At 46.5% G+C, this 11,877-nt stretch overlaps 2 protein-coding genes across 2 annotated transcripts in view; one reads left to right on the forward strand and one right to left on the reverse strand.

Moving 5' to 3' along the window:
• On the reverse strand, window positions 1–4,688 carry TMEM88B (transmembrane protein 88B). The gene is made up of 2 exons (XM_014941367.1): window positions 3,692–4,688; window positions 1–1,117 (listed from the first exon to the last, which is right to left on the reverse strand). The coding sequence occupies exons 1-2, from the start codon at window positions 3,959–3,961 to the stop codon at window positions 848–850; spliced, it is 540 nt and encodes a 179-aa protein (XP_014796853.1). The 5' UTR covers window positions 3,962–4,688; the 3' UTR covers window positions 1–847.
• A 6,825-nt stretch (window positions 4,689–11,513) lies between these two features.
• MRPL20 (mitochondrial ribosomal protein L20) overlaps window positions 11,514–11,877 on the forward strand; it is a 3,521-nt gene continuing 3,157 nt past the window's right edge. The window contains exon 1 of the mRNA XM_014941365.1: window positions 11,514–11,640. Coding sequence (XP_014796851.1) covers window positions 11,554–11,640 — 87 coding nt within the window. The 5' untranslated portion in view covers window positions 11,514–11,553. The remainder of the gene's footprint in view (window positions 11,641–11,877) is intronic.

The raw sequence follows: 11,877 nt of genomic DNA on the forward strand, positions 1-11,877 counted from the left end.
AATCTTTATTTATACACAACACTTGAAATGGTTATATCTGGGAGAGGGGGGAACAAGAGGCAGTGGGAGCACAGATGAGCAGCACACAGACCCCACCAGCTCCAGGGACCCACAGTGATCTGGAAGGAGGGAATCATGCACCCAGCTGCCACCCACCAGACCTTTCACATCCACTCTGCTTTTCACTCAGCTGTGACTTATGGCACATCAGGAACAGCAAAAGGAGCATAAGCACTGCTATAGGTATGGAAAGGAGGGATTGCTAAATTGGGGAAGAATATCTGCTGCGTAGGGAAGTGATACATCCCAAACATCACAGAGGCAGTGACCTACAGACACCTTCACAAGAGGTTAGAAATGTCACCAGTCTGACACATGGGAAAACCACAGTTGCTTCCTCTTGGCTGGGTGCTCCAAGGGCTGCATTTCCCAAAGACACCTCTCCGAGGTGTGCAGCAAAGCCAGCAGCTGCTCTCACCATTGTCCAACCCTGCACACACATACTCTACGTCCCAGCTGAGGCAGAACATGCTGTCACCACCACAAGCAGCCCCGTGCTCTGAATGCAACAGGCACTGGGAGGAGACCCTCTTCTTTTCAGGGCTGAACATCGTCTTTACTGCCAAGGTCTTGTTTTCTGTATTTCCCTCATGGTGGGCAGAATCCTACCCACTCACAAAGCTGTAGGAGATGGCTCATTAACAGATCTCCTTCCTCTCACATCTAGGTGCTACCTAGCCTTCATCTGCAGAGACTTCACGATGGTGATTTCAGGAGGTGACAGTGGAGATGGACAGGGCAGGAAGAAGCAGGTGCTGACTACAGCAGGGCCTCTGGTGCTGCCAATTCATACCCAGGCCTTGACTTGAGTGTTCCACCCCTTGGCACAGCTGCAGAGACCTCCCTCCTCGTACCAGCGCCACTTCACCCCCTTGTACACAGCCCTGCTGTACGGCTGGAAGCACATGAAGAGGCGGAGGCGCCTTGCCAGGCTGCAGTAGATAGCCATGGCCACCACAATGAGAGGGGACATGATGACAAAGCCAAGGATAATGAGGGCAGAAGAGCTGTTGTCATCCAAGATGCTCCTGCAGTAGCGGGCAGCCGAGTGCAGCACCTGTGGGAAGAGAGACAGAGCTTTGTCACAGACCTGGCAACCAAAGTACCTTTGAGTTTTTAGTGCTTCCACAAAAGGACACCCCTCTTCCTTCTCTCCAAGCTGAGCCCAGCAATCTTCAGGCTATGCTATGTGACTGACATTTTAATCAAGCTCTCAATTATTTCACCCTCACTGCAATAAGAGAGCAGTGCACATTGATCCCGAAGCAGGAAACACTAATCTTTATTAAGTCATCAGAAGAGCACAGCTTAGATTTGATAGGCAGAAACCAAATAAAAAGGCCTCCTGCTGCTGCATCAGTGTGGGTGGCACAACACACTGGAAATTATAGCAGTGTAAATAAAATACAGTAGGATGTTTTTCAATTCTGCAGACAGAGGTTGGTCGTTCCACAGCTACCCGCTGGCTGGAGCCTCTCCAGACGCCTGCCCTGGAACAGACCCTTTGTGTTCTCTCCTCTGTGTACACGCTGTACCCATTTCTACCTCCTCACATCTCCTCCCACTGCAAGATCTGCCAGGAAAGCCCATTCACCCCATGCTGCTGTAAAGCATCCAGCACATTAACTGGTCCTCGTTGAGTGGCATTTAAAGGCCTCCTTTCATCCTGGCAGCAGGAGATCCGACTCGAGCCACTCAGATGTCCTGCATTATCAAATGCTACAGGCAACCCCCACGTCCTCCAGCTGCCTTGCCTTTTGCCATATTCTTTCAGCAGTACAAGAAACACAACCCATCATATTTTAAAAAAAATATAATAAAATCAATCTAATGGATCTGCAGTACAGAAATTGGCCTCTGGCTACTAGGAAGGCATTGAAAAGCAGTAGCCCAAAGAGAAAGGACTGCTCTTGTCAAGCCATATTGCTGCAATCCCTCTCTACGCCTATTGAAGAGAAGTCTGGGTTGAAAGAGTCCTTACAGCTAAGAGCAACACGCTGCTTTCACTGCTGATGTACCTGACTGTACTCGAAAACATTTTGCATCTCTTTTGTCAAGCCTTTGACTGGAGAGCATTGTGTGTGCAAAGCAGAACTTGAGGTTTTCCAAGGTGAGAGTCGAGCAGAGTGAAGCTGGAAGGGGTAATTCTGCACTGCAGTCCTCATACTTCTTCCCCATTTTGGGTCTAATTTGAGGTCCCTATGTATGACTTTCAAGGACCAGTTTCAGATCATAGGAAAAATTTATTTCAGGGCTTCACAGACAATCTCATTTTAACCCTACCCTAAAAAGCCTCACGTCTTACAGAGTCTGCACCTGCACTGAACTTGTGGAGACAGACCAGCATTTTACCAAGGCCCACACTGAACTTTCTCCCAAGGATAATTTATTAGGTTATTGAAGGGTAAGTCTTCACAAGCAATAAGTCAAAAGTCATTCTACGCACCTGTCCTTTTGTATGTGAGAATCCTAACAGCCACAGACTGTAAAAGGAAAGTGTTGCAACCCACAAGGCAGGAGGTTTTCCTGACTACCAGGGATCAGGACCCCTCTGAAACACTTTTGCCCTCTGTAGGCCCTCCAGAGCCTTCCACACATTCACATCCCATAGCAAAACATCTCCAGAAGGTGTCAGAGCCACAGTGGGAATTGCCTGGTCCAGGGGTAAGTGACTTCTCTATGAATTATGCTTCACTCCAACCAGCAGCAGCACTTGGGTCTGCCCTGTTGTACAGAGCAATCACCAGGACAGACATCTCCCTGCTCGTTAGTTTGCAGGATCAGGAAAAGCTTTTCAGTAACAGCAGCTCTACAAGTTGTCATCATTTCAGAGCAATAAAAATCCTATTAGAGCCCATGCAGGACCTGGGTGAATTACAGAGTTCAGGTAACAGAGGTCACAGAAAACAGAGAAATATTGTGACATTAAAATGCAAACAGCAACTCTACCAAGCCAGGGAGTGTATTCACCTGACCTGTCACAGCTTCTTATTATTTTCACAGGAATATAACTATACTGCCCAATTAAGCTTCCATTTCCCACAATACTGGAAGAAGTGACAGGTAAAAATGTATTTAACTCACTCCTGCCAGCACTCAGAGGTGCCCACAAGACTGGCATCTCATGCAAGCTTGTTGTGCATTACTATAGATTTATCTCTCATCATTTTACAGTTAAATAACTGTACAAAGTGCAGTGCAGAGGGGATTGGGACCAAGGGGTCTCACTCCATCTCAGTCCAGGAGGAGCTGGGCAGTCACAGGCAGCTTCTGTCCATGCTACTGACAACGTGTGGGTGCCAACCAACTACTTTAAGATAATGAGTCTGGAAACTATAAAGCCTGTACTTCCCTAAACAAATGTACATGCCAGCCTTGCTGATAGCTGTGTCACTGAGCAGAGAGACTGCTCCCTTCTACAATCAACGAGCTTGTGGCACAGCACAAACCACCATAAACATGCTCCTCAGCCCAGTCTATACATGCCTCGAAGAAAGTCTATACACATACACACCCCTTATGAAAACAACCCCAAAGCTCAGGGTGTCTAGCCTTGTCTTTACAGCTGCTATTCTAAAATAAACACCTTAGAGGTGGCTCTCAGCAGCCAAGTGGAGCAAGGCTCACTTACCCGAGAGTGGCACTGGAAGCCAAAGTAAACCACCACGATGGTAGGAAGCAGGACAATAGTGAAGATAGCAAACATCAGGAGCAAATTCATTAAAAAGACCAAGAAGTTCATGGTGGCTACCACCAGGGTCCATGCCAAGCAGCACCAGGCACTCCGGGGCTCCCTGGGAAGGAGCTGGTCATTCATGTCATACGGTGGAAGGCTAGGAATCATCCTAGACTTCTCCGAGACGTTTTCTGTTCCAAAGTCCTCAGAGTCATGGCCAGACATTCTTCAAAAAGGTTGCTAATCAGCCCACACTCTTATCCAAAATAGTTTCTTTGCTTTTGGCAACAGACCTGGGAAGTAGCTTGCCCTCTTCCACACGTGGACAAGAACACTCAACCAGAGATCATAATGGAGCAAGGAAGGAAAGCCCCCTTTGGGCCACCTGCTTTCCCAGGATCTGGCCAACACAGGTTATTTCCTTTCAGAACGTTTTCAGCTGTGTCCCAACCTCAGTTTTAAAGCAGATGTGGCTGCTCAAGTTTGGCAATGGCTATTGTTTTGCTTTTGAATCCATAGCACTCCTGAATTATTTGTTGTTCTTCCTAGGATTATGATCCCAAGAGGTCCCAAAGAGTTGCTGTCTTAGCTTTGATAGGCTGCTTGGCTCCAGAGAGTGCCTCACTTGAGTATCTTCCACCACCTTTGAGCACTGCTGTTTGCTGAGAATACCAGGCTTAGGCACTTTCAGACAGTTCTTTGACTTCAAATCATCTTTCCACGCTCTTCACCCTGTACCCAAGTGAATATTCCTGCTCAAGTCTCATCCAAACGAGGTGACCGGTGAAGAGAAGGAAGAGCAGCTGTTTCTCCACTCCCTGCCTTGCAGGAGTCCTTGCCCACACCTGGCAGAGCTGGGAGCAAAGCCTGGAACGGCGAGTGGTGTCAGTGCTCTCCGCTGCCTGCACTCACAGACACTCCAAGCCAAGCAGTGTCTTTCCTCTCTGAGCTTTGACGCTGCTCTGTTTACAGAGTGGGTTTCTGAAGCTGCTTTCTGTGCGAGCCAATCCTTGACATCTCTCTCACTGCTAAGCTGATTTAGCGCCACAGCAAAGCAAGAGCCACGCTCAAAACCATACATTCCCAGGTCAAGATGATCCCTTTTAATTATTCTGCCTCTGATTCATTCTCAACAATTTCTCTCTAGATTAAAAAAAAAGCCTGAGAGAAATTGACAATAAGCCCGATCTACCTCAGAGATCTTGTTCTCTGCAGTCATCACTGTTACTGTTTGCAAATTGTATTGATATTCCTGTAGCGAAGGCACAGCAATTATCAATTATTTCATCTGCCTCATATGATCAAAATTATTTCAGAATTTGAGGGATATCTGCACACTTACGTAGCCTTTTAGATACACTCATATATGCAGGAGGGAGGAAATTTCCCTACCTGCAGAGGAAACTGAGGTAGCACAGGTCTCAGCAGAAGGCACAGCTCAGGGAAGGAATCCAGGAGTCCCGTGTTCCACTCGATGCTATTTCTCTCAGAATGTTCTGCCCTAGAAGAAGGTCATCAGAAAAATGAGATTCACACAATACTAAATGTAAAGTGATCTTATAATAATCGTGATTTTACGATACATATGAGTGCTAGCTTTCCTTCATTAAATGTTTTTGTTAAAAATTGTACATTTTGGGGACCCACCCCCCTGCCATTGTTGGGTGTTTTGGTATGTTTACATCTGCCTTACTTATTTACTGGCCAGCTGTAGCAATATGCACAGCAGAATTAAGGCTACAACAGGTTCCCCAAGGACTCAGACAGATCTGTTTATGAAACATTTCCTGGTGGCCCATTAGAAGAGCTCTACCAGATGGTAGGACAAGGAGTAATGGTTTTAAATTGAAGCATTTCCTGGTGGCCTGTTAGAAGAGCTCTACCAGATGGTAGGACGAGGAGTAATGGTTTTAAATTGAAAGAGGGGATGTTTAGATTTAGATACTAGAAAGAAATTCTTTGGGGTGAGGGTGGTGAGAGCCTGGCCCAGGTTGCCCAGAGAAGCTGTGGCTGCCCCATCCCTGGAGGGGTTCAAGGCCAGGTTGGAGGGGGCTTGGAGCAACCTGGTCTGGTGGGAGGTGTCCCTGCCCAGGGCAGGGGGGTTGGAACCTGTAAGGTCGCTTTCAACCCAAACCATTCCATGATTCTATGGTAAGTTGGGGTTCATGAACCTGGGGCAGCTGCATCCCAAACATCCACAGCTCAGCAGCAGCCTCTGTAAATTGGGGTTCATGAACCAGGGGCAATCACATGCCAAACATCCACAGCTCAGCAGCAGCCTCTGACAAAGCTACACCACTAGGAAGGGGTGAGGAGGGCAACACAAACACAGTAACCTGAGCTCAATATTCATCACTCATGGCAGACTGTTACTGATTTCTGGTACTGCTTTAGTACCAGAGAGATTTAGAACCAGGCAACAGGCACACATGGAGTCGAAAGGGTTTCCCAAGCTTCTTTCAAAGCTAAAATTTGGATATAGCTTCCCAAGTCACAGGCCATTATTTCCATTAGAAGGCACATATGTGTCATATGAGTCATCTTCCTGGCTGCAGGAAGTAAAATTCCACCCTGCAAAGATACAGGCCCATGTTGCCAGAAGGATTGCCTTCTAATCAAGTAGATTCTGTCCTCTTGATGCTGAAATTACCTTCTCACCCTGGGCCAGAAGAGCGTTACACACTACTTGTAGAGAGAAAGCAGGGAGACAAATGGAGACTATTTGCAACCCGCCACATGCAATCAATAACAAGACTGAGGCTTTAAAATTGAAGTGAGTTGAAAAGCTGCATGAGGATACAGCTCTCAAAGGTATAATAATACCTGTGAGAAGGCAGCATTTTAAAACAAATAAGTAGCTTTTAAACAGCTGAACAATGTCCATACTTGTTCCCCATACAGTTCAATGTATGAATACATACAATGTCCATGCAGTTCCCCAGCTATGAAAATTATTAGTTGGTCCACATTTACCACTTCATTTTTTTCCTATAGATCTTCTTGTAGAGCCTCTTAGGCATCCAAAAGGGTCTCACAAACTTCAGCTCTATCAGTAACTAGCAGTAAAAATTTATCTGGCTAATTTGTACCAGATCACAATTCAGGGGTATCATTGCTACTAACAGCAGAAATAATTCATAACTATGTGGGACACTGTTCTGCACTTACCATTGACGCACCTCAAAGCCCATCAGAAAGACACAAAACTTCAGCCAGAAAAGGCTGCTAGAAGCTTAGCATTAATTAAGTTCTTGCTTCTCCACAAAAGATGGAGAGCCAAGTGCAATACCCCCACTGGAAAGACAAAGGATTGCCAACAAAGGCTCCATCCCCACAGAACTTAAGCAAGGTAAAACCAGCAGACTCAGAAATGATGGTCAGGTTCAACCAAGAAATCTTCAGACAAGCTTACAATTATGAGGCATGTCCAAAGTCAAGCCAGAAAGTCAGTCCACAGTGCAGAATCCAGGAACAAGGTCCACAACCAGCCTTGGTAGTAGCCTAACTAGTCCCAGAAGGTGTACACCCTCAACAGCAACTCAGAGCAAAGGAAAATTCCCAGGCCTGAGCTTAAATAGGCCCCAGGGCAGAGGGTGTGGATGGAACCCTCAGCTGATGCTTATCAGGACCATTGAGGTTTATTGGTGCCCTGAGGATCCTCACACCCCAGATAAAGGATTGTGATGAGAAGGGAAACTTTGCTTGTAGTTATGAAGATGGGCTATCCCTTCCTTAGTCCTTGGTTCCCATCTCCTACCATCCTACTTTGAGTCATGAAAGATCTTTTTGGACCAAACTGTGGAAAAGGTGGTGGAACTGAGAAGGGAGACTTTGCTTGTAGTTATGAAGATGGGCCATCCCTGCCTCAGCCCTTGGTTCCCATCTCCTACCATCCTACTTTGAGTCATGAAAGATCTTTTTGGACCAAACTGTGGAAAAGGTAGTGGAAGGTTTGTTATTAATGGAAAATTCTAGCTCCTTTGTGATGTTTTCAGAAGGAGAAAATAGAAGTGGGAACTAGAATCCTTTGTATTTAGCAAATGGTACAAGAGTAGCTTTTCTTTAATATTGGTTTTGCTTGATATTCATCCCAAATGGATAAAGGGAAGTGATTCCCCTGGCCGTGGTGGAGTTTGGTTGGGCTGGATGTGTTTCATTGTTTGGTATTGTCTGGCTGGAGGGAAAAGCCTTTCACCCCAGAGAGCAAAAGGGGAAGGACACAGCATCACTCTGGAGCTAGAGAGAGACCCGTTCTTCATCCAAGGCAGAGAGAGCTGCACTGTTCCTCACCAGGGACTGCTGCTAATGACTTAAACTAGGTTTCTCTCAAGTAATTTTATTTCCTCTAGCACTGAAGGTGACACCGAATTTAATTAATCTGTTTTGTTTGTTATTATTTATTCTTTCTGCTGAGTTCTGTCTCAGTGGAGAAAAAAAATAGTTGATGTGCCAAGAGAGGGGAAGAAGGTTAAAAATAGACTCTGAGACTGGCAGCGCTGCCAGCAGCCTGGATCCTGATTTGTTCCAGAAGGAATATACTGGTAAATAAGAGAAAACATTAATTTGTAGCACAGATTAAAGTCAACATCTGTCTGTATTGAATTCAGCTGCACTTGAAGGAGCAGGGTAAGGGAAAAGAAGTGTGAAATCCACCAAGCAATTACTCCCCTTTGGACAGCAGGCACCAGGAGTCTCTGGTGTTGGACTGTCCACAGCCAGCCTTCCACTTTCCCACCCAAATCTGTCCCACTGGAGAGAACTGAAACCAGAAGCACAAAATGGAGTAAAAGGAGTTGAAGGAGACAAGGATAAGCTGAATTTCCCTGTGGAATGCTGCCCTGACAATCCTATATCCTCCCCCTGAAAGATTGTTCTGATCTCTGGTTACCCCACCCAGCTGAGTGCTAAAGAACATCTTGGGTACCACAGTGTGCTGCATGGGAATAACAGATTTCCTTGTTTTTCAAAATGAAAAATGTATCTGAAAATTATTTCTTTAAACAGACTATAAATCCATTTGCCACAGCTCTGCATTGTTGGTCAAAAACCAACAGACAACCGTCTCCCAAATATGAAGATGTTCCTCTACTTTCTCATTTTTGAATGTCACACACTGAAATATTTTTGAAAGGTGTACCAGCTAATCCAAGTGTTTAAAATGGATTTCAAAAGCACTTCAGCCTACAGATCAATTTTGATTTTTGACAAGACTGTAAACCCCAGGAGCAGCTCTGTTTGGACAGCCACTTCCCTGGGAAAGGGGAACGAACTGTGAAAATGTTTTTGTAATAAATGCATGGGAGAGAGATATTAAAAAATACAGAGAGAAACAACCTTTAAAATAGACATCAGAGTGTGAAAAGTCCATTTTCATCTTGTTCCACCCATTTCCTTCACTGCGCTCTCAGGCTGAATGGCTCCTGGGGGAGGATGCAGGGGTAGCAGCCTTCTCTCCAGCTGCAAAATGTGAAATCTCTGCACAGATCTATGCAGACACCCAGAGGGAAATAACTATTGAATCCATCCTGCTTTCGGCTGTCGGACTGGCCAGCCACAGTGTTAATAAAGCCCTCAATCTGTGCGGGGAAAACAGATGCCATTGGATGTAATAAATGTGACAAATGGCATGGAGGCTACCGAGGAGTCTCAGTATTTATTATGTCTGTCCAACAACCACTGATTTAAATCTGTAATATTTTTTCAAGCTGGATTTATGCCTTCGAAGAGGAGAAAGGACAAGATGTGCACACACACACACAAAAAAACCCACCCCAACCCAAAACTATAGGGCGTAGAATCAAGGCTACGCTTAAAGCACAGAAAGATTGCAAACTCAGTACTGGGCAACTAAAAATTCTCTCCCAAAATCACTTCAGCTGGTGTTGGGCACTACAGAGTTTTTGGTTTTAAAATCAAAAACAAATTACAAACCCACTGAAACCATCAATAATTCTGCTACTGAAAACAGCTCGGAATAGCCAGGCTGATTGATCTGAAGAATTTTTTTACCACTTACATTTTTTTAAAAACATTTTGTAATATTCTTATTCTTTTCAGACCCAGTACGATCTGTTTCTTGATGTTCATAACAAATTGTGCCCATCTCACAGGCCTCCTGCTGATTTGTTCTATGTTAAAGATACACGTTTCAGTGAGGAGGGATAGGAAAAGGAAACAGCTCGATACTTGTGGAAACAATAAAATATTAAGTCTGCATTCCTTTCCCTTCCACACAGCTTTTACATTTTAAAATTTTCACTGATAGTAAGAAAGAGTCCCCAGGACTCTAATTCTGTGAAATTTCCACATCCTTAACAAGTACCTGCTTGTAAGTGGGAAAAATGTCTTGATGATGGTGCAAGTTATGGAGCAATTTCTAACAGGAGCATCATTGCTTTGAGAGGCTGAAACTGGTAATGATTAAAGATGATGATACAAATTCATTAGTTCTCTTCTCCGACAGCAGAGACGCTTACTGCTGAGAATTAATTTTCCCACTGTCTATAATGACAGCACCATCTTGTGGTTTGTTACAGCTCATAAATTCTCATTTTACATCTCACAATCTCTTACCCACAGGATACTGTAAGGCGTACTACCCAGTATGGAATTCTTCCAGTCACTGAAAACAACACCAAAACTATTCCTGCTGCTTTAACACCACTCGTTTGAGCATTGCTAGTGATACAGCCTGATCTAGCCCAGGGGTGCAGAGATGGGAACTCAACGGTGACTGCAAGTGAAGCACAGCATTCACAGAACTTCACAAACAGCTCCAGCACCTCACAGGACAAATGACAATGCAAAATGGCAAAGCTGCTCCCTCCCCGTGTCTCTACGTACACGTAGATTATTATTTCATGGGGAGGGACTCTTGATCAAGGAGTGGAGCAATAGGACACGGGGTAATGGTTTTAAATTGAAAAAGCAGTGATTTAGATGAGATACTAGATTCTTTGGTGTGAGGGTGGTGAGAGCCTGGCCCAGGTTGCCCAGAGAAGCTGTGGCTGCCCCATCCCTGGTGGGGTTCAAGGCCAGGTTGGAGGGGGCTTGGAGCAACCTGGTCTGGTGGGAGGTGTCCCTGCTCGGGGCAGGGGGTGGCACTGGATAATCACAGAATCACAGAATCTTCATGGTTGGAAGGGACCTTTGAGACCATTGAGTCCAACCACCAAAAACCCCCCCCAAAAACCAACCAAACAAAAAAAACAACCCAACCCCAACCCCAAACAGACACAAATCAACAATCTCAGGCACTAGAGAAAAAACCCCAACCACAAACTAACACAACCCAACAATCACAGGCACTACAGCATGCCCTGAAGTGCCATGTCTACATGGTTCTTAAATCCCTCCAGGGATGGTGACTCCACCACCTCCCTGGGCAGGCTGTTCCAGTGCCTGACCACCCTCTCAGGAAAGTCATTCTTCCTAATATCTAATCTAAACCTCCCCTGCCCCAACTTCAGACCATTTCCTCTGATTCTGTCATTATTCCCTTGGGAGAAGAGGCCAACCCCTTGGGAGAAGAGGTCAACCCTCTCCACACCCTCCTTTCAGGGAGCTGTAGAGGGCCATGAGGTCTCCCCTCAGCCTCCTCTTCTCCAAACTAAACATACCCATGATCTTTAGGGTCCCTTCCCACCCAAACCGTTCTACGATTCTTATTTTACTCGGGGAGTTCCAGCAGCGTCTCCCCGAGCTCCGGGGCCCGTTCCCCGGGGCGGTGCAATCGGCGGAAGGTACGGGCCCGGGTCCGCCCCCGCCGCTTCCCCGCCCCGGAAAGACACCGCGCCGCCGGCGGAGGGGACGCGGGGATGGTGCTGCTGAGCGCACAGCGATGGATCCGCAGCCGCCTCACCGACCGCTTCTGGAGGGTGCAGGAGGTGCTCAAGTACGCGAGGGTGAGTGTCCCCCCATCGTCCCCCCCGCTCTCGGTGCTCGTCCGGGCCCGGGGAGGGCGGCAGCGGCCTGTCCCGTCCCCCCCGTCGGGGTGTGCCCCGGCAGAGGGCGGTCGGGCAGCCGGCGGGACGGGGGACGGTTATAATTTGAGGAAACCACAGCAATTTATTGTGGTTTAGACAATTATTCTGTCACCTGGTGTCACCTCTCGCCACCCGGGAAGGGGAAATCCGGAAAAA

The sequence above is a fragment of the Calidris pugnax genome, unplaced genomic scaffold, assembly GCF_001431845.1.
Source record: "Calidris pugnax isolate Ruff unplaced genomic scaffold, ASM143184v1 scaffold82, whole genome shotgun sequence".
NCBI classification, from domain to species: Eukaryota; Metazoa; Chordata; class Aves; order Charadriiformes; family Scolopacidae; genus Calidris; species Calidris pugnax.